General features: G+C 42.9%; 2 protein-coding genes across 5 annotated transcripts in view; one reads left to right on the top strand and one right to left on the bottom strand.

Annotated features, from left to right (window-relative positions):
* Nucleotides 1-1336, top strand: part of LOC108248998 (PI-PLC X domain-containing protein 1-like) — a 5298-nt gene extending 3962 nt beyond the window's left edge. The window contains exons 5-7 of the mRNA XM_017438091.3: nt 325-437; nt 726-796; nt 913-1336. Coding sequence (XP_017293580.1) covers nt 325-437; nt 726-796; nt 913-1211 — 483 coding nt within the window. The 3' untranslated portion in view covers nt 1212-1336. The remainder of the gene's footprint in view (nt 1-324; nt 438-725; nt 797-912) is intronic.
* Nucleotides 1337-2035: 699 nt separating this feature from the next.
* LOC108249006 (collagen alpha-1(XVIII) chain) overlaps nt 2036-19186 on the bottom strand; it is a 48738-nt gene continuing 31587 nt past the window's right edge. For 2 of the 4 annotated variants that reach the window (XM_017438118.3, XM_017438113.3), the window contains exons 9-45: nt 18806-18939; nt 18704-18721; nt 18243-18440; nt 18135-18161; nt 18001-18063; nt 17836-17919; nt 17700-17750; nt 17484-17624; nt 17302-17355; nt 15904-15948; nt 15704-15766; nt 15289-15420; nt 14408-14473; nt 14307-14333; nt 13962-14060; nt 13831-13866; nt 13366-13452; nt 13178-13210; nt 13025-13051; nt 12881-12940; nt 11709-11786; nt 11513-11548; nt 10214-10267; nt 10025-10096; nt 9885-9950; nt 9762-9792; nt 9580-9630; nt 9465-9499; nt 9254-9367; nt 9027-9174; nt 8598-8662; nt 7895-8023; nt 7781-7813; nt 7472-7702; nt 6284-6481; nt 6062-6171; nt 2036-4028 (exon numbers count right to left, since the gene is read on the bottom strand). In XM_017438118.3, coding sequence (XP_017293607.1) covers nt 3815-4028; nt 6062-6171; nt 6284-6481; nt 7472-7702; nt 7781-7813; nt 7895-8023; nt 8598-8662; nt 9027-9174; nt 9254-9367; nt 9465-9499; nt 9580-9630; nt 9762-9792; nt 9885-9950; nt 10025-10096; nt 10214-10267; nt 11513-11548; nt 11709-11786; nt 12881-12940; nt 13025-13051; nt 13178-13210; nt 13366-13452; nt 13831-13866; nt 13962-14060; nt 14307-14333; nt 14408-14473; nt 15289-15420; nt 15704-15766; nt 15904-15948; nt 17302-17355; nt 17484-17624; nt 17700-17750; nt 17836-17919; nt 18001-18063; nt 18135-18161; nt 18243-18440; nt 18704-18721; nt 18806-18939 — 3110 coding nt within the window. In that variant the 3' untranslated portion in view covers nt 2036-3814. The remainder of the gene's footprint in view (nt 4029-6061; nt 6172-6283; nt 6482-7471; nt 7703-7780; nt 7814-7894; nt 8024-8597; nt 8663-9026; nt 9175-9253; nt 9368-9464; nt 9500-9579; nt 9631-9761; nt 9793-9884; nt 9951-10024; nt 10097-10213; nt 10268-11512; nt 11549-11708; nt 11787-12880; nt 12941-13024; nt 13052-13177; nt 13211-13365; nt 13453-13830; nt 13867-13961; nt 14061-14306; nt 14334-14407; nt 14474-15288; nt 15421-15703; nt 15767-15903; nt 15949-17301; nt 17356-17483; nt 17625-17699; nt 17751-17835; nt 17920-18000; nt 18064-18134; nt 18162-18242; nt 18441-18703; nt 18722-18805; nt 18940-19186) is intronic. The other 2 variants (XM_017438114.3, XM_017438115.3) reach the window with 2 other exon arrangements.

The raw sequence follows: 19186 nt of genomic DNA, 5'->3' as shown, positions 1-19186 counted from the left end.
AATAGACCTTACCAGGGAGGCTTAAGAGTGTGATCCTTCTGTAGTTGGAACACACCCTCCGGTCCCCCTTTTTGAATAAGGGGACCACCACCCCGGTCTGCCAATCCAGAGGAACTGTCCCCGATGTCCACGCGATATTGCAGAGTCGTGTTAACCAACACAACCCTACAACATCCAGAGCCTTAAGCCATTTTGATAATATAGACGGTTCAAACGTTCATTCACAGTTAAAGCAGCAGCTCCTCTTTTTACTGTTGTTCTTCTGCTGTGAAGTTTTTCCTTCGGTGTTTTAGATTTAAATTAAATCCGTCCGTGTGGCTGCAGGACGTCCCCACTCTGCGCTCCTGCTGGTCCCGAGGTCGGCAGCTGATTGTCGCCTACGACGACGAGCGGACGGTGCAGCAGCATCCCGAGCTCTGGACCGGGATACCTTACTGGTACATTTACAGTCACCTGGGAACGCACGTTTGTCAGCAAAATATCTGATCAATTAGACGGATTTTAGTGAAACGCAGACAGTAATCGCTGGAAGTACGCCTACAGCTCATTAGCTTTTAGAGTCAACCTGATTCAAGATGGCTGCCACAGCTAATAGACCTCAGCAAACACAAAAAATGGGTTTAACTCGGTCAGGTTTACAGATACGGAGGTAGAGTTTGGTGTGGCAGTAGCTGAGAGTCAAACCCTGAACCTTCTGGCCTCACGGTGGCGCTCTCTTTCTGCAGGTACGCCAACAGCCCCGATCCAGAGAAGGTGATCGAATATCTGGAGGCGAAGAAACGCCAAGAAAGACCAGGCAGGTTTGAGATCCGGAGAAGTTAGAACGCTACAGTCGACTTCTCCCTGAGACAAAACGTTTCATCTCGGTTGTAACGTTGTTTAACACGGTGGGGGGGGGGGTTTGTTCTCCAGATGGGTTCTACGTCTGTGGTCTGAACCTGACCGAAGACGTTCGCTACATCATCCTCCACCCCCTCCAGAACCTGAAGACCATGACGATGAAGGCGCTCTCGCCGCTGCTCCGCTGGACCGGCAAGCAGCGGCCGGGGCCTGAAGGGGGCGGAGTCAACATCGTGTGCTGCGACTTCGTGGGAGTCAGTCAGTTCTGCTCGATAGTGATCGACCTGAACTATAAGCTGCTGGGCGGAGCCTCAACGCTCGCTGCTCGCACTGCGGCGAGGACGCCGGAAACGTCTGAAGATTTTGCTTGATTACATTTATTTAATGAACAAAAATCTGAGTGAAAAACTGGTTCCAGAGGATCTCTGAGGTTCAGGAGCTGCTGATCTTTGCAGGAGTGGCAGCAGATTCACCCTGAAGGTCAGACCGTGCAATACTCAGAGACTCTACAGGCCTCAGTTAACAGGTTAAAGGTCAAAGGTTAAAGCCTCTTCTCTCTAAAACCAACATGGCAGCTCGACCTGAAGGAACCAGAAGACTTCTGGAGCAGAACCAGACCAGAGGACAGATTTTTACCCAGAATGCACTGCAGCTGTCAGCACGGTGGTGGAGGGCTGATGGTTTGGGCTGATTCTGGAGTCAGATGTGAGGCCATCTGTCCGACAAACAGGACAATGATCCCAAACACAGCAGCTAATCTACAACAGAACCAGAACCTCAGAGAGCTGAGCAGGAACCAATGAGCTGAAGCAACGCTGGAAAGAAGAGTGGGCCACAACTCCTCCACAACCATGAGAGAGACAAACAGGAACCAATGACCTGAAGCAACGCTGGAAAGAAGAGTGGGCCACAACTGCTCCACAACCACGAGAGACAAACAGAAACCACAGAGTTCTGCTGCTGGAGGAGGTTCTACAACCTGCTGGATCAGGATCTGGATCCAGTTTTTCACTCAGATTTAGATTAGAATAATTGTAGAACCTTGTAAAGACCAAATTTAAGTAAAACCTTCAAACTGAAAGGTGGACAGAGTGCACCACTAATATTTTCATGTTTAAATTTTAAACACCTTTGTTTTTTAAACCAAATCCTTTTTGTTACAAACGTTTTATTGGCGAAATAAAAAAAAAGCAAATAAAGTTTCAATCATGTCGGGTTTTATTCAACCAGATGTCTCATTTCAGCCTGCGACTCCCACGTTACAGGATACGAGCTACGGCTCATCTGTTAGTAAATAAAAATGATAAAAACTACACATTAAAGGCTGAATCCTTGTCGAATATCTGTACATACATTTATTCATTTATGTGCTCGCTGCGTGCACAAACTTTAAATCATGCTTATCTGTGAGCGCGTTCACGTCAAGCGTTACAGCTGGAGTAGAAAAAAAAAAAAAAAAAGGTTTATAAAAAATAAATAACCCTTTTGTTATAGCTTCAAAAATACAGTTTGAAAATATCTCCTCGTAGCAAAAGTAAAAAAAAAACGGTTAATACTCATGTGCCGTGGGTTATCAGTGTGAAGAAGGCATTTAGAAATAAAAATGTTAGGAACGTTTCAACAAGTCCGACACAAATACTGTTTGTAAAAAGCTCTGACAACAACAACAACGTTTTTCAGTTTATCGTTCACGTGGTTCATCCTCATCTGATTGATCACAAGCTGTGCAGAAAAGAACTTCAATCTGTGGAAAATTTAAATATTCAGCCGCATTTTACCTTTGGTATTATTCCTAAAAACTGATCTTCAAACACAGATTTTGGCGCCGTTTCTGGAAATGTCTTCATCCGAACGGAAACGCCCCAGGCCTGTGCATGGTGCCGTAACACCGCCGTGAAAACGCACCATAAACAGGAAACGAGGCGTGCCGTAGAGCTAACGCAAGAATGAGAGGGTCAGAGGTCAGGATTAAGGCGGGGTGATGACATCATCGTTTTTAAGAGGTTGCATTCTGGCCTTTTGCACAAAAATGCACAAAGATAAAAAATAAAAAATAATAATTTGGAGCTCCTAAAACACTGACTGTTAGAGGCTCAAAATTCTGGGAAAAGAGGCGAATATTTCATGGAGTCTCACTGAATTCTGTGAGCGATGAAGCGACCAGCGAGCCGTGCCGCCATGTTTTTAGTGGCCACTTTATTAAAGTAAAGCCCTGGTTTCAAAACTGTATTCTAGGCTGTGCACGTCATCAGGGATCCGACTCGGTTTCCATTTTGAAACTCAGATTTTCAGGATTCAGCCTCTGCCGTTTGCAGAGGACGTGGTCCTGCTGGCGTCATCGTGCCGTGACCTCCGGCTCTCACTGGAGCGGTTCGCAGCCTCCAAAATCTGAGGCCGTGCTCCTCAGTCAGTCACTTTAGGCAGGATGCTGCCTAAAGTGGAGGAGTTTAAGTATTTTGGGGTTTCGTTCACGAGTGAGGGAAGAATGGAGCGTTTCTGAAGTATTGTGCACTCTGATGGAGCTGAGCTGTAAGGAAAAACTCCACATCATTCAGGACAAACTGAATCTTAGACGACTGGACTTTGATCCGTGACGCTTCGCTTCTCAAATCAAAAAAAATAAAAATCCCACCGGATGAGAAACTAAATCTCTTCCACCACGAGCTGAAGCTGAGGACCCAGAATTAAATCTGGCATGAAAAGACAGTAAATGAGAACTGCCTTAGAAACTAAAATCTCTGATATTAAGTTTGACAAAAACACGTGTTTGAGCTGCTTCCTGCTGACGAGCTGCTAACGCTCCGACTGATGGAGGGTGAGATGCTGCAGATCACCTGAGCTTCACTTAAAACACGTGGGAGGAATCTGTGTAGCACCATGTAGGAAGAATAAACATAATAAACATTACTAAAAGAAAAAACATATTTACAAAGCATCACAAGCGGTGTGAAGGCAGATGGAAGTGTGTGTGCGTTTATCTCTTGGCGTGACCGACGTCGCTGTTCTCCACACAGAGAACCACGTAGGAGCTGGAGCAGCTGCTGGAGGTCTGCTGCGTCAGGCTGCCGCTCTGCAGCGCCGTCGCCATGCCCGTCACCGCCCGGTCGCTGACGCGCCACGACTCGCAGTAGCTGTCGAGGTGCCGCTGGCCCCCGCTGGTCGACCCGTGCCACACCATCTTCTCCGGCCTCGGGGAAGGAAAAAAAACAACACATTTTGTCAAGATGTATAACCAGTGGTGGAAAGTAACAAAGTACAAGTACTTCCTTATTGTACTTAAGTACAATTTTCGTGTATCTGTACTTTACTTAAGTAGATTTAATAATGGATACTTTCTACTTTTACTTCACTACATTTTACAGTAAGTATCTGTACTTTTTACTTCACTACATTTCTACAAAACTGTTGCGTTACTCGTTACATCCAAGTCGCATTTCAGTATTTTGATTTGTTTGTTAGTTTGAAAGTATCCAATGGGGAGAGAGGAATCAGTCCACTGAACCAATGCAAAGCAAGAAAGATCCATTAGGCCCTCCCTCAAGAAGAGCAAGGCAGTACGCAGCACCTGCAGAATCACTAACACCCGGAATGGAGTCCGGTGATAGACAACCAGAAGACCTGCGCCACCCATGGCCTTATTTAAAAGATTTATTTGAAATAACCGGGTAAAGTTTACCTTAAAGTGGCCAACTCTCTGCTATTCCTGTATTGATTTGATACAGTAGAGGCTTCTGCACTTCCTGTCTGTGCCTTCTGTCACCAGTTAAAACTGTTTAATCCGTTGTTAACACGTCGTAAACTGCTTTTCCGAGCTGCCTTTGAATGCAGCATGAGCGCTAAGATGCTAGCTGGGTTTAAACATGTGGGGCAGCGAAGGACACTTGCTGCTGTGCAGAGCTGCTCAGGTGTGTGTTAGAATCATGGCAGCAAAACAGCAAAACGCAAACTTTGCACAGTTTTTTCCCCAAACTAACCGACTGAGTTGAGTAAAACTGTTGGATACAGCTAATGTTAGCTAAAAGATGACTGATGTATTAGCCTTTAGGTAATACAGTCGACAAGTACTTTTACTTTTAATACTTAAGTAATTTTAAAAGCCAGTACTTTCTTACTGTTATTTAAGTACAAATGTTAATGTGGTACTTTTACTTTTACTTGAGTACATCGTTTGAGTACTTTCTCCACCACTGTGTATAACCCACTGGAACGGCCAGCCACTGTGCAATCTATGCTCGCGAGACGAGAATTCGTGCCTCCATTTTGCGAGGAGCTACGTGGAGCAACATGGCCGCAGAGCATTAGTGTCTGAACTTACAAGAACCTGTTTGACCATTGTTCTGATTTTGTCATATTAGTTCATGAAAAACTTGATCTTTTGAGTTTTAGCTGTCAGAAAATAGTTTATAAATCAAAAAATATGTGTGCTCAAGTGATAAATTACCCACCATTGTAACCATTAGGTATAGATCATGAATAATTATGTCGAACTGTCAGTTTACTCAATTTCAGCACGTTTGTTTGGTCCAGAATCAAGTGGGGCAGACTTACAGCTGTTATCAGTGTCAACAACACTGGGTTTGTATAATAAAACTCAAATGTTGTGTCCTTCAGTGTCTGTGCATCACAAGATGGTAGAAACAAGTTTGCAGCATCTAGATTAGATATCTGCTTTATAACCTGCTGCCTGCAGTCAGCCTGCAAATAAACCTGTTTCTTCATCAGTTCTTATGTTTTCAGTTTGTTTCCCCAAACCAAAACAAGGAACCAGCAGTGACCGTTTTAATGATTCACAGGACAGAAGAGGAGTTAAAGGTTTGAGTCAGACAAAAGAGGCTGAGACAGATTTTTTTTTGCTTTATCGCCCTCCCCAGGTTTCTGCCCCCTCTCTAAGTGAAGTTGACTCCAGACGCCGATAACAGAGCTCAGGTCAGACTAAGCAGACATTAATTAAATTGTAGTTTTGTTCTGGTCTGGTTGGGATGATTACAGCAGCTGGTAATTTTATCACAGCAGCGGTAGCACGTTGGGAGGCTTTTTACATCGCATTATGTTATTATTAAGTAAAAATAAGTCTATTTCTCCATTTTTGAGCTGATGCTACAGCATACAGAACTCCCAAGATGGCCGCAAAATAAAAGAAAAACCTCGCAGAACGCAGTCAGTGGCCATTCCAGTGTTTCTCTAATTCAGTCCTCGAGACCTTTATCGGTCATCGTCTCACCACGTGTCGTCTCTGAGGACGTCCTTGCCATTGAAGGAGTAGATGGAAACGTTGTCCTTCATTCTGCCGTCGTGGAAGACGGCATTCCAGTTGTCAAACAGGACCTCGTCCTGCAAACAGTCACGCATCAGCTGGTGATGATACAGATCTGACTCGCTGTCAGTGAGATTTCAGATTTTCTGGGTTTCTGTCTTTAAGTCGGGTTTTAAGTCGTCGAGCTACCTTCAGGTTGACTATCGGCACATTTTCCCTGTCGTCTCTGCGGACGATGCTGTGGATGTCCTGGAGTTTGGAGGACAGGAAGGCTCGGAAAGTTCCCTTCATCCCGAGGGCCTGAGCCTGGCTGAAGCACAGGAAGTCCGCGCCCGAGTTCCCTCTCATGGCGCCCGTCTGAGGGCTGTTCAGTGCGATGAGGTGGAGCTGCGGGGAAACAGAGACAACCGTCAAGTTCGACACTAAAACCGCCGCAGTGTGAGCCGGTGTTGCTCCTCCTGCCCCATACATTCAGATTATATCTCACATTATGGCTCTCAGAACAGACACTTCTCTAAGATTATGTTTATTTCCAATAACTAAATGAAGCAAGAGGGATCAAATTAATCTAAATTATAATTTAACTCAAGTACAGCTAAACCCATCATTGGCTCTGCTGCCTAGATTCACACAATGGGACATTTTAGGGAAAGAAATACAAAAATAAAATATAAAAACCACAACTCAGCATTAAAGAATCAAAAATAAATAAAACAAAGTTTAAACGGCAGCTGTGTCTCAGTATAAAAATCAACAGAGGGTCACAATGTAGGCTGCGACTTCGCTTTTTCTTCTGAAGCCTCCATCTGATCGGCACATACAGATAACATTAAAGGTTCAAGCATTCCTTGATAGAATGCATATCACCCGCCAGCCTTCGTGCAAGAGTTTTAAACTAATGTGTAACGTTAAGAACCAGAGTTGTAGATGTTTTCGACGACACGCTCCGATCTCACGCCATAATCTGAGATCTTACAAGACGTGTTAGTTCTCAGAGTACGTGCTGAGGATGACTCCCAGCTACTACCGCCCCAAATTTGAGCTCAATAGCTGTAAAATCGGCTGCGTTGAAGACATTTTTGGGTTTGCTAATGTTGATTAGTTGCGGTAGCCATCTTAAACTGGGGTAACTCCAACTGTTAGATGTAGAGACAGTAATTATTCTTTGAAAACCCATCCACTGGTTTATGAGATATTTTTCTAACAGGAAATTAAATGATTTCCTTGCTGCCTTTCATGGCAGCAGTAATTAGGATATTGGTGGGATCTGACAAAGTGCCATTTAAAATGTTTAAAGTTATAACTCCCAGCTGTAGGACATTAAATCGCGCTGGTCCCCTCGGACCTGCGTCAGAGAGGTAACGTGCTTCGTCTCACCGCCGGTCCTGAGCCGTGGCTGTGGATGGGACTCTGAGGAGGTGGAGGTCTTCGTGGAGGCGTGACCGGGTGCCGCGGGTCTACGTATCGACCGTCCGGCCTGTCCAAGCGGTCTGCGTAGCTGGGGTACCTGGGGTCAGTCTGTGGGGGGTACTGAGGATCCGGCTGTCTGTAGAGGTCCGGGAAGTACGGGTCGACGAGCGGCGGCTCCACAGCTCCGAGCTCATTACCCTGAAAACATCATATGTGTTCGTTTCATGTGTTAAAACAGGAAGTGCGTTGTCAAAAATAAAAGAAATCTACACTCACAGGTTGACTTGGTAAGGCAATATAGTTCCCCAACTGAAAAACAGAAGAAAAATACAATAAAAGACGAAACATTTACTAAATAATCTTTTGTCTTCAAAAGGATAAAAGTTTCACCTGAACTTGGCGAACTCCATCGCGGACTCGTAGGTAGAGGTCCGTTTGGTCGGAAACGTACACCAGAGAGCCTTCAGGCTGTCTCCTGGCTGTGGCCGCCATGACGTTGTAAGACCTGAACACAATCACCTACAAAACGCAAAAAGATACACTTAAAAGTTTAAAAACGGTCATTTTTTTAGGTGCCAGAAAAATTACAGATCCTGATGGTAAGTATTATTTAAAATTTAAATCCTGTCGAGGCAGCCATTGGGGCGATTAGCATATATTACAGAAGTTTAACGGTTTAGTCAACAAAACAAGACCTTGATTCGATGAGTAGCTGTTTCTTTAGTAGGGGATGGAGTGAACTAAACAAAAAACTTTCCTAAAGGACCCAGCTTTGGAGGAAAATTGGACTTGCTTCATCAAAGTGAAAAAGACGGACCCACTCTGGTCCTGGTGGCTGTCTGATTAAAGTAAGTTTGGACAAATGGTTTAAATCTAAGCGCCATCTACAGCAGGTAAGATATTAACTGCTCGTAATGGTTCCAGAGAACCCCACTTCCAAAGGTCTAATAAAGGACAGCTCTGTGTTTTTAACCAAACTGATTCATGAGTCCAGCAGAGGTTTAAGTTCAACGTTTTTGGCACAAAACAAAACCTTTGACACTTCCTGACAGATGAGACTTCACACCTCTGATTAGCTCAACGGTCGACTCACCCCTGAGGAGAGTCCAGGTTGACCTGGAGCTCCAGGTGGTCCCGGCGGGCCAGGAATACTGATAGCTGCCATTTAAACAGAGTGAAATGAACATTAAACAAACGACAAGTCAGTCTGAACATGAATTAAAAAACAAACATGAATCTCATTCCCTGAGCATATCACCTTTCATGATAAGATCATGTTGAAGCTGTTTTGCTCAAACTCCTCTATAGATCAATAAAATAGTTTAAAAAACGAAACATTTTGCTTAAATACTCAAATATCCCTGATGAAACAAGGCTGCGTAATGAGGTTTACCAAACAGATCATTTATGATGTATTTTACTCTAATTAGCTGCATCAAGTCAGAATCTTCTGCTGAGAGGCAGCTACACTGCCGATGGGCCTTTATTTTAAAATTTCCTCGTCTTTTGGAACACGACTCACTCTGTGTGCCCCTGTAAGTTCCAGACAGGGATTGTCCAGGTGGTCCTGGAGGTCCCGGTGGTCCTGGTTGTCCATTGTAGCCTCTTCCTGGTGGTCCAGGAGGCCCCTGAGGTCCCGGTGGTCCAACAATTGTATCTCCTGGAGGGCCCTGGTCAGAGAACCATCTTTAAGCGTCTATACAGGAACAGATCTTTATATATTATGTTATAGGGAGGACAGTTCATTACTGGAGGTCCAGGGACTCCCGGTGCTCCGGCTGAGCTCCCTCCATACCGGGGGTCATAAAATCCTCCAGGTTCTCCTTTCTCTCCTTTCAGTCCCATCTCACCTTTCAGCTCATTCTGGTCAAAAAAATGTAAGAAATATAACAAGAATGAATCAGATTTGAATTTTAAAGCCATTGAATGTAATTATATTAACATGAAACAAAAATTTTACCTTAAAAGTATAAAAATCAACACCTGACCCCAGACCTAAGAGATTTAACTCATTCGTTTAAACAGAAAACTTTTAATTTTGGGCTTTTTTTTTGTTTCTTTTAATACGACATTACCTGGAATGTCGAGTATCCCCGGTGGTCCACGATCGCCTTTCTCTCCTTTAACTGAAAAAAAGAGGCAAATTTAACACCAAATGTTGTGTTTTATGAAGAAAACATGAAGCTTTAACGATCTAAGAAACTTAAAAAGGACTGATGTAAAGTCTGTAAGTTTTAAAAGGAAGCAGCGAACTCACCGGGGTAAAAACTGGAGTGCCCATCGTGACCCTGAAACAAACGTTTGATATTTATTAATAAGACAATAAAATAAATTATAACATTAAGGTATTTGGTTTGAAGAAAGTCTCGTCTCAACTCACCCCGATTCTGTCGTTCTGTGACGGAGGTCCAGGAGGTCCGGGGGGTCCCGGTGGTCCTGGGGGACCCTGAGCGACGACAAATACTGATTAAATTCTGTCAGTTCTGAACCAGAAACTGATCTGAAGTCTGTGGCTCTTACAGAGGAACCATATCCAGCTCCACCGCCCGAGTCTCCCTTCTCTCCTTTGGCGCCGTTTAATCCCGGTCGACCCTGAAACATCAAATTTTTAGCTTCTGTCACATTATTTTATGTAATTTCTAGCACCTATAAAAGACAACCCTGTTCCCTATGGTAAAAAAAAAAGAATAAAACCTAAAGTTTTCTTACGGATCTGCCGGGGAATCCAATCTCTCCTTTGGGTCCTTGTGGACCGTACGGACCCTGAAGAGAGACGTGAACTCGTTACACAAACCCGCTCGTCGAAAAGCTTTTAATTAAAAACAGAAAACTCCTTAAAGGGATGCAAATCGCCCACCGCCTTGGAAGCCAAACTTCTAAACCGAATTCATCTCATGATGTGAAGATTAACGGCCGATTTGGTGAAACCTCCAGAATAACTTGAACGATCTGTAAGGTTGTGCATGTTTGAGATGACTCTCAGCTACTACCTGTGGTGCAACGAGACACCCTGGGTGGGACGAGACGAGACTAATGTTATTTATTCTTTAAAAAAAAAAATGTTTTTGCCACAAACTCAACTGACTGGCCTCTCTCCTGTCTGATTTTCAGATTCTTTTAACTTCTCGTTAACACCCCATTGACCTTTAAACTCCTTCCAGAAGGAGCTAAAATTTAAAAAACCTGATTAAGAACAGACCATTTTTTCATATTTTCTCAAAAACAAACAGATCAAACAGATATTTTCCAGATTTCCTATGTGAAAACATTCATACAGAAAATGAAATTATGTCTCAATACATATTTATCAGATTTTATTCAATCTTTGTTTTATTAATCACTTTTTTGTTTAATTCTTTTACAAGTTTTAATGAGAACATTTTACCAAAGTTCTTAAAAACAGCTTAAAAACCCTGAAAGAAAATTCAAAGTGCTGCTAACATTTCACCCTAAAATTAAGTCAGGCTTCATAAACTGTTTATCTCGCCTCCAAGTTCTGATTGATGATTAACGACACGTTTCAAAACTTATTTTCTCAGCCTCTAAGTCAGCGAATCAAGTTTTAAATAAACGCGTGGCAGAGACTCTTCCTCTCAGCACGTAGCTGCAGAGGCTGCAGGAGCAGCTGTCTTCCGAGCACGTCCGCCTCAAGGACCTAGTGCCTGACATATTTGTTTAAAGGGGCATAGACATAAAACGGAGTTTATTCGGGGGGTTATGAGACACTTTTTAACTTGGCGGGAAATCTTGTGACGATGTAATCTTGACCCTTGCTGCTACCACACCAAATTACAGCTTAATGTCTGTAAACTTGAGTTTAAGCCGTTTAAGTGTCGGCTGAGGCTGATCTTTAACTGCAAAAGTTAATCAGCTGTTGGATGTTACATCCAAAGATTACTTTATCAGAGCTCCTTTAAAATCCGTCCAGTGTTTCCTCAGATATTTTGCTAACATGACTCCTCTCGGCAGCGGGCAACAACAACTCTAAAGTGTTAAAACTGTACATACTGGAGGTCCGGCTGGGCCAGGACTTCCCCTGTCGCCCTGTAAATTCACACATGAAAAAAAAAATCCACTGTAAACATCTTTTAAAGCAGTTATGAGGTGATTTCAATCAATTCACGGATGATAAATAAGAAGTTTAATTCTTTTAAAGATAAAAAAGAAGCACAGAAGGACAAGAAGCTCAAAGAATAAAGCGTACCGGCTGCCCCGCCAGGCCTCCCAGATACATCGGGTTCCCATCAGGTCCGATAACGATGCCGGGCTCTCCTTTCTCTCCCTGGAAAACATTCAGAAAAGCTGCAGAAAAAACCCTCACTCCCTGACAGACAGCGTCACTGCATTTTGTCATTTTCTAATTTAACAGATTACACACAAAAAAAGAAAAGAGAGCAAAGAAAGCCGTGAAAGCCGAATACGCCTGAAATTCTTCTCTAAAGCCTAAAAGAAATTTGGGATTTACTTCTGTAATAATCTAAACTGACAAACCGTATCAAAAGCAACGTTAACGCTGCTGCTAGGGGCTCGTTAAGGTCACCATGGTAACCACACACCTGTGTCTGTCACAGGGAGACAGATGGAAACGTACTAAAAAGTAAGCCTCAAACAAACATTCACTGCGCAAAAACTACAAATCGGATCGAAAGTATCTCCGAACAGTGGTCGACATGTCTGATGGTCACAGATGTTCATTTTTATGTGTCTACAGTGTTTTATGCAGATGTGACAAGCTAAAAAGATTCAATTCCAGTTCTGACGAAAAACACCTGAGCTCAGATACGATGGAAGTCTATGAGAGTTTGGGTGAGTGCTCTGTACTCAGAGAAAACTTTAAGACTTACAGCAGCGTGAGAAGCACTGGGTGAAAGACAACAAAAAAACTAGTTTTGATGCATAAACTGGATAAGAAATGTAACGATTTATGCTTGCAAACGTTTTGGAAACTTTAGGCAGCTCAAAAGTTTGAGTGACGTTGCACTAAGATGAACATTCCTCTAGTAAAAGTTCCAAAAATCCTAAAACTTTAACTGTAAAAACTGTAAAAGATATCAAAACACCAGTCCAGTCATGTGAAGTCCACCTTCCAGAAACCTGTTTAAACTCTAAGAGAGAGAGCTGGGTGTTTATAACTCAATTCAACAGAATCCCATCCATCTCAATTATTTGTTTCTAACAGTTTGATGCAAATTTCGTCAATGTTGTGTGAAGTACCGCTACCAAAAATCATAGCACACCATTTCCAACCCATCTATTGTACAATGTTCTAACAAAACAAGTTATTCCAAAGCTGCAGAAATTACGACGGCAGAAGAAAAGTGACAGTTTTGCACAAATGACTACATATTAAGCTCAGTGTAAAATGTATTATTTTACCTTAGGAGCATATCCTGCAGGACCTATGTCCCCTTTATCTCCTTTTTGACCCATTGGCCCCTAAATCAAAGGAAATACCACCTTCAGCTCCATGACTCAGTAGTTCCTCCGTCATAATTGCGTGAGAACAACATTTATACGTACTGGGAGTCCCGTTCGGCGCGAGCCTCCCTACAGGGGAGGAAACGACAGCAGATTAGGTAAAAATCCGACCCACGTCCGGTTTGAAACAGTGAGTTGAAGTGGGTGACGTTTATGGTGAGATTAGTCGGAGAGCCAGAGGGAGCGTCCACTCACCTGTCCCACCTCGTTCCAATAAACCTCGTTAAACTACAGCGAGACAAAGTTAGGTCAGTTAGTACGGAACATCAGGCAGGCGGTGACGGTTAGTTATTTTTAACGACAGGAGGTTTGAGACAAACAGTGATGGGGTGAGGGTTAATCCGATCTTTGCACGCAAAACCTCTCGGCACAGTTTGACTCACATCTCTCGACGGCTGGTAGACGATCTGACCCGGAGGTCCAGGAGGCCCCGGAGGTCCGGGTGGCCCGCCGTCTCGCCCCGGGAGACCCTGTGATCCAGGCAGGAAACAAGGAAACGAAAGGTGAGACAAAAGTGAAAACTTCTACAAATCTAATATATTTACTGTACCTAAACACATTTTATTAAAACAAACAAACTCCATTAAAGGAGGAGTTCAAAGCTGTAAGTGCTGATAAAGTTAGACATGATCACAATAAAACACCTCACGGTATGATTGTTTTTCCACTCAAGTCATCATAATAAGATAACAATAAGGAACTTTTTTGTTAAAACAGAAATAGAGTTTATAAATATAGCTACCCACATATCTGCAGATTTCCCTTTTTCATAACTTTAAACATGCATTAAAATGTTTGAATGTGTAAAAAAAAAATATATTTTTCTAAGAAATGCAGGATAAACTCACCATGTTGCCCTTCTCCCCTCTGTCTCCCTTTTCACCCTAAAAAAATTAGCAGAAAATTGGTTCAGAGCCATAAATATGAGCTAAAGTGCTGATTAAAACACAATGTGGAGGCTGTTTTCGAGGCTCTGTACCGGCAGTCCGGGGTATCCGTCCACACCTGGGCCTCCAGCAGGTCCTCGTGGTCCTTCTGCTCCTTTGGTTCCGTGGTCACCAGGAAAACCAGGTTTACCCTAAAAACCATGAAGAACCAGAGTTTTCTTTATTTAGAAAAGCTACAAGATGGATGAACCAGCTGGACCGACTTAAACCAATCAGACAAACTAAGCAGAAATACAAAAAAACAGGAATTTATTTTTTAGTTTTTAAATAAAAACAGTGTAGCTACAATCAGTAAAGACATGATTTTGTCTTATTCCTCCCGTGGCAATGAATTAAAGGCAGTAAAAACAAAGAAAGAAGTAGTTTGTAGTACTCACAGGTAGACCAGGTATGCCAGGTGGACCCTGGGAAACGATACACAGATTGAGTGAGACAGAACCAGTCCAGTAATCTGAGCAGACGGTGAACCACCTCTCACCTGAGGTCCAGGTGGGCCCCTGACTCCAGGTAAAGCGTTCAGCACCTCGTGTCCATTCTGGTCTCCCTGAATGGAGACGATTCAAGTTAAAATCCATGTTCTCTTTAAATTTTATACCTATTAATGTCTGCATGCACTGCTGAAACTCAACCTCACTGCTCTTCAATATCTACAACATGGTAAATAGTATTTTAAATTTGAATACGTTAGATACTTTATCATGAGACTCTTTGAATGACTTAAAACAGGCTTTGAATTGGGCTGAATTTTTTGGTATTCTCTGTTAAGATTAATAAACTCGACCCACTATTATTCTTATGTTTAGTCACAATGCTACACTTTTTACAACTGGACACTATAACTATAACTCAACTGAAATAAATCAAAGTGAGTTAAATTAGTTCAGCTTTGAGCTGAAAGTTACATCCATTCATCATGAGGATGAATTTCATAATAACCTTTGTGTTTTAATGATTTATTTGAACCGTTTCCAGGGTACAGATATACTGTGGGACACCACAGGCCAGTCTATGCCAACGAGGTAAGAATTTGAGCCGCCATCTTGCTAGGTGCTACTGGGCATCTTTAGTTAGTGCCATGAATAGAGTAAAAAAAATCTAAGGAGCCCAACATTTTGCCATCAGTTGTTGTAGTTATTGGAAGCAGCACTTGAAACTATGAGCAGTATGTCATATTAGTTCATGAATCACTGAAAACCTGACCTTTCCTTGTTTTGTTCATGTCTTGTTCATAGTCTATGCTTTCGGAAACATCAGTATTTAGGTAGAACTACCAGTTTACTCAGTTTCAGAACAGAATTCTGGTATACTGATAGGGAGGCACACTAATATTTTAGTAGAAAAGGTTTTATTGGCACTCACATTACCAATGATGTACGGTGGACCTGGTGGTCCAGGGGGCCCCGGAGGCCCAACTGGACCCATGGGACCTGGGAGCCCAGCCAGACCGGTCTGTCCTGACATACCCGTCCTTCCTGGGTCACCCTGAGAACCCTGTGTTTGGAAGGTGTTTGTAGACAATTCACATGTTAGGTTTTGGCATTTCCAACCAATGGAGGTTAGTTGGAGGAGAATTAGGTGACAGAGCAAAAAGGGGACGTTTTAAAAGCGGAAAAGTTGTCAGAATTAAAAATTTGTTCAGTTTTAAGGCTAGTAAAAACGTGAAAGCAAGCAGCTGAAGATTGAGTTATGCTATGTTATTATGCTAAATGGGAAAATAAAAACATGGAGAGGAAAAAGCAAATCACCACAGAAGAGACCCAGCCCCATTACACACCGTAGAGGACGGAGCAAAGAAAGAAAACAGGTAACTGAAAGGGTTGGTGTCCACTGCCTCTTGCTAAAAGAAAGCAACAAAGAACCATTCTTGAACTTGCCACAGAAAACAGTAAATTATTACATCTGTTGAGTGAGGAAATCTTTACTGAAACTGTATCTTAAAGACAAAGTTTGTATGGAAATGCAGCATCGACTCACCTTTTCTCCAACTGGACCTGGAAGACCGAGATCCCCACCGTCACCCTGGAAGACGGGAATAAAATAAAATCAGATAACAGGTGAAAGCTTTGGGACGCCCTTGTAGCCAGTAGGTGGCGCCATTATCAAACCTCAACAAGTCACTGATGTGTTCAGGCTGGGAACGTGATCCAGTGAGATATCAGACCACCTCCTGTAGAGTTAAAGGAACTTCCTGTTTGTGTGGGTCAGTACTTCCTGTTTGTCTTTAATCCAATCGTTGCCAAGCTTGATGATGTCAAAACTGTTTTCCCACCTCTTACTTCAGGAAACGGACTTCAAGAGATTTTAATTGTAAGATTTTAATGGCATTGGACACGTTTTCATCTTGCAGACTCTCATTTCAGGACGTGAAACAGGGCAGGAGGGCTAAGGTGGTTGATCAAAACTGAAAGTGATCGACTGATTTTGTGTTAAAGTCGTTATCGCGACATCGCAACTTCCTGGGAGGACTGGTTAGAGGAGGCCAGGCTGAGACACTGGTTAAGAGGCAGTTAGTTTGATGGGTGAATCTTCTTTGACAACCTAAAAATTTAGATTTTTACACCACAACATGGCTAAGATCCCCTCGAGCCCAAAGAGTCATAAATCCTAAATGTTTCAAGTCCATGTAACATTATCATTTGGTGCAAGAAGCCATGCAAATGTAGATAGTAATAACAAATAAATCATAATTCAATGTTTCACTGTTTTCAAAGCAAATTAATAATTTTAAAATGCACTTTTTTAAATACAGAGAGCATTAAACAAAAGCTACACAACCATATATGTAGTGCTGAAACTATGAAAGGTCTGCAGGTTCACGCTAAAGATGGCCGCCAGAGTGTGAATCTATGAAGTTGTAGATTATTTATTTCTTTGTTTTTCAGAAATCAGGTTGTTTTGGTGACAAAAAAGGCTGTTCTAACAGGAACAAACAGGTCATGAGTTTAAGCAGCTAAACTCACATGCAGATTAATTTCACTCCCCTCCCTCTTGAGGGTCATTCGGGTCTTTGTTGGCCCGGCTCACAAGATTGGTCAGGTCTTAAATGACTGAGAACTTAGACTATCAAAAAGCCATGCACAAACCTGTACTGGCTTTCCTTGGAGTTGACCAAGACATGTGCAAAGCTTTATGATTTTTTTGAGAATATTTAGGCTCCAAAAAGGCAAATGACATAAAACAATAATGACAAAAACATACATACAATGGGACTTTGCACCATCTTTTGTACTTGGGACGAATTATTTGATTAACAGTGAAGTGATCCTAATTCAGAGCCTTGTGGTTCCCCCTTCTGCCTAATTAAACATCGTGCAGCGAAACACTAACACAGCTGAAGTTTGAGTACAGATGTGACTTTGACTCTGTTTTTACCTTTTCTCCTCTAGGCCCAGGTGGACCAGGTAGACCAGGAGGACCAGGAAGTCCCTAAACAGGAGATACAAAGTGTTTACTGGGTTTCACAACTCAGAATCCTTCCTCCAACATAAAGAACAATCTGTCTTTTTTCAAATTTTTATGTAAGACGTCCAAGTTACAGAAAACCCAATACTCACAGGGAGACCAGGAGCCCCATCTTGTCCAGGGGGACCTGCAGGCCCAAACGCTATTGGACCATTGGGTCCTAGTGCTACTGAAGTACCAGGGATCCCAGGAGGACCAGGACGGCCTGGAAGCCCCGGGGGACCACGTGGACCCTGGACCAAAAAAAAAAACAACAAATATTAATCTAAAACCCTTTGAAGACTTCTGTTTGCGATTAAAAAACATACCCGGATTTTTTCCAAATCTGGGAATCCTGAGCCCTCCATGTCAACAAATGTCTATGAAAGAAAAACAGAAAAGTTTGTCTTGTATAAATTCAGTAATAAAAAAATATATTTTTTCTTCATGTGTATTTTCTCTTACTGATCGATCCCCAGTGCCAGGTCCAGGAAGTCCTGGTGGACCTGGGGGGCCTCTGGGTCCAGGTGAACCCTCTCCAGGCTCACCCTGGAACAATTCAGAGACGACAAGTTATCCCACTAAATAAAGGCTTCAGTTCGATTATAGTAAAGTGTTTATGTTTTGCACCTTTTGGCCTTTGGTTCCAGGAGTTCCTGGACTTCCCGGAGCACCTTGTGGTCCAGCAGGACCCTAAAAACCAGAGCAAAATAAATTAATCCAGCTGGCAAAAACAGTGATGTTTTAAAAACGAATTTACTCACAGTTTTCCCATCCTCTCCTGGATCCCCCTAAAAAAAGAACCACCACTCAGTAAGCTAAAATCTGTCAAATATTAAAAGGTTGACGTGTCCTGACCCTTCTTTACTTACAGGCTCTCCATCCTCCCCTCCAGCCCCATCCAACCCCGGCGGTCCCGGCGGGCCCGGGGGTCCGGCCACCTTCTGCACAGCAGAGCCATCTGCAAGCTGGACCACCTCAGCTGCAGGTCCTGGAGGACCAGGGGGCCCGGGGGGGCCCTGGACGCCCCGTTCCCCTTTTTTGCCAGGATATCTGAAGCCAGAATCACCCTGGTCAGGAAGAGTGGGGAAAAAAGCCTTCAAATAAGGAGCTGATGGAGTTTAGAGCTTAACCTCCTGTGCCCTCATATGAAGATTACAACGAAACTGTAATTAAAAGCAAAAGTCTCAATTTAAAGACATTTTTAAACAAAACAGAAGATGTTTGTGGCGTACAACTAACACATTTATCTCTCAGAAAAAAATGGACGTTCTTATATTTTTGCTGACTTTTCATGAGAAAAAGAAAAAATCTCTATCTGTAGTTCACTTACCTTTAAACCCTTTTCTCCCTGAAAAGGAAAAGAAACCGATTACCCTTTCGGTTTTACGGAACTGAATTTTTGATGCTCCTGCTGAAATGAGAGATTTCTTACTTTCTGTCCTCGTTCTGCACCTTGTGAGGAGAAACTAGAGCCAAAGGTGGTTTCCGAGTCCCCCTTCGGCCCCGCGGGGCCCTGGTCACCCTTTAAGCCCTTCTCACCTTTATCACCCTTCTCACCTGTGGAGACTGAAGGACATGAAGCAGAATATTAAACCAACCAGCACAGTCTGGACATGTTCAATGGTGATGTGTAATTCTGAAGGATATGTTCATTTTTATCTCCTTGTGTATAAAACATGGCTGGTGATAATCAGTCCTGCAGGGGGCGCAGATGGATTATTTAAAATAATTCCTCTTTCAAAGCAAATCTTTTTAAACTCCTCTCCAACAAGCTCAGGTGTTTGCAGGTAAAATGTGAAAATAAACTGTATTC

Source organism: Kryptolebias marmoratus, linkage group LG23 (genome assembly GCF_001649575.2).
Source record: "Kryptolebias marmoratus isolate JLee-2015 linkage group LG23, ASM164957v2, whole genome shotgun sequence".
Taxonomy (NCBI): Eukaryota; Metazoa; Chordata; class Actinopteri; order Cyprinodontiformes; family Rivulidae; genus Kryptolebias; species Kryptolebias marmoratus.
The sequence above is the reverse complement of the archived record's forward strand: the minus strand, read 5'-3'. Positions and strand labels throughout refer to the sequence as shown.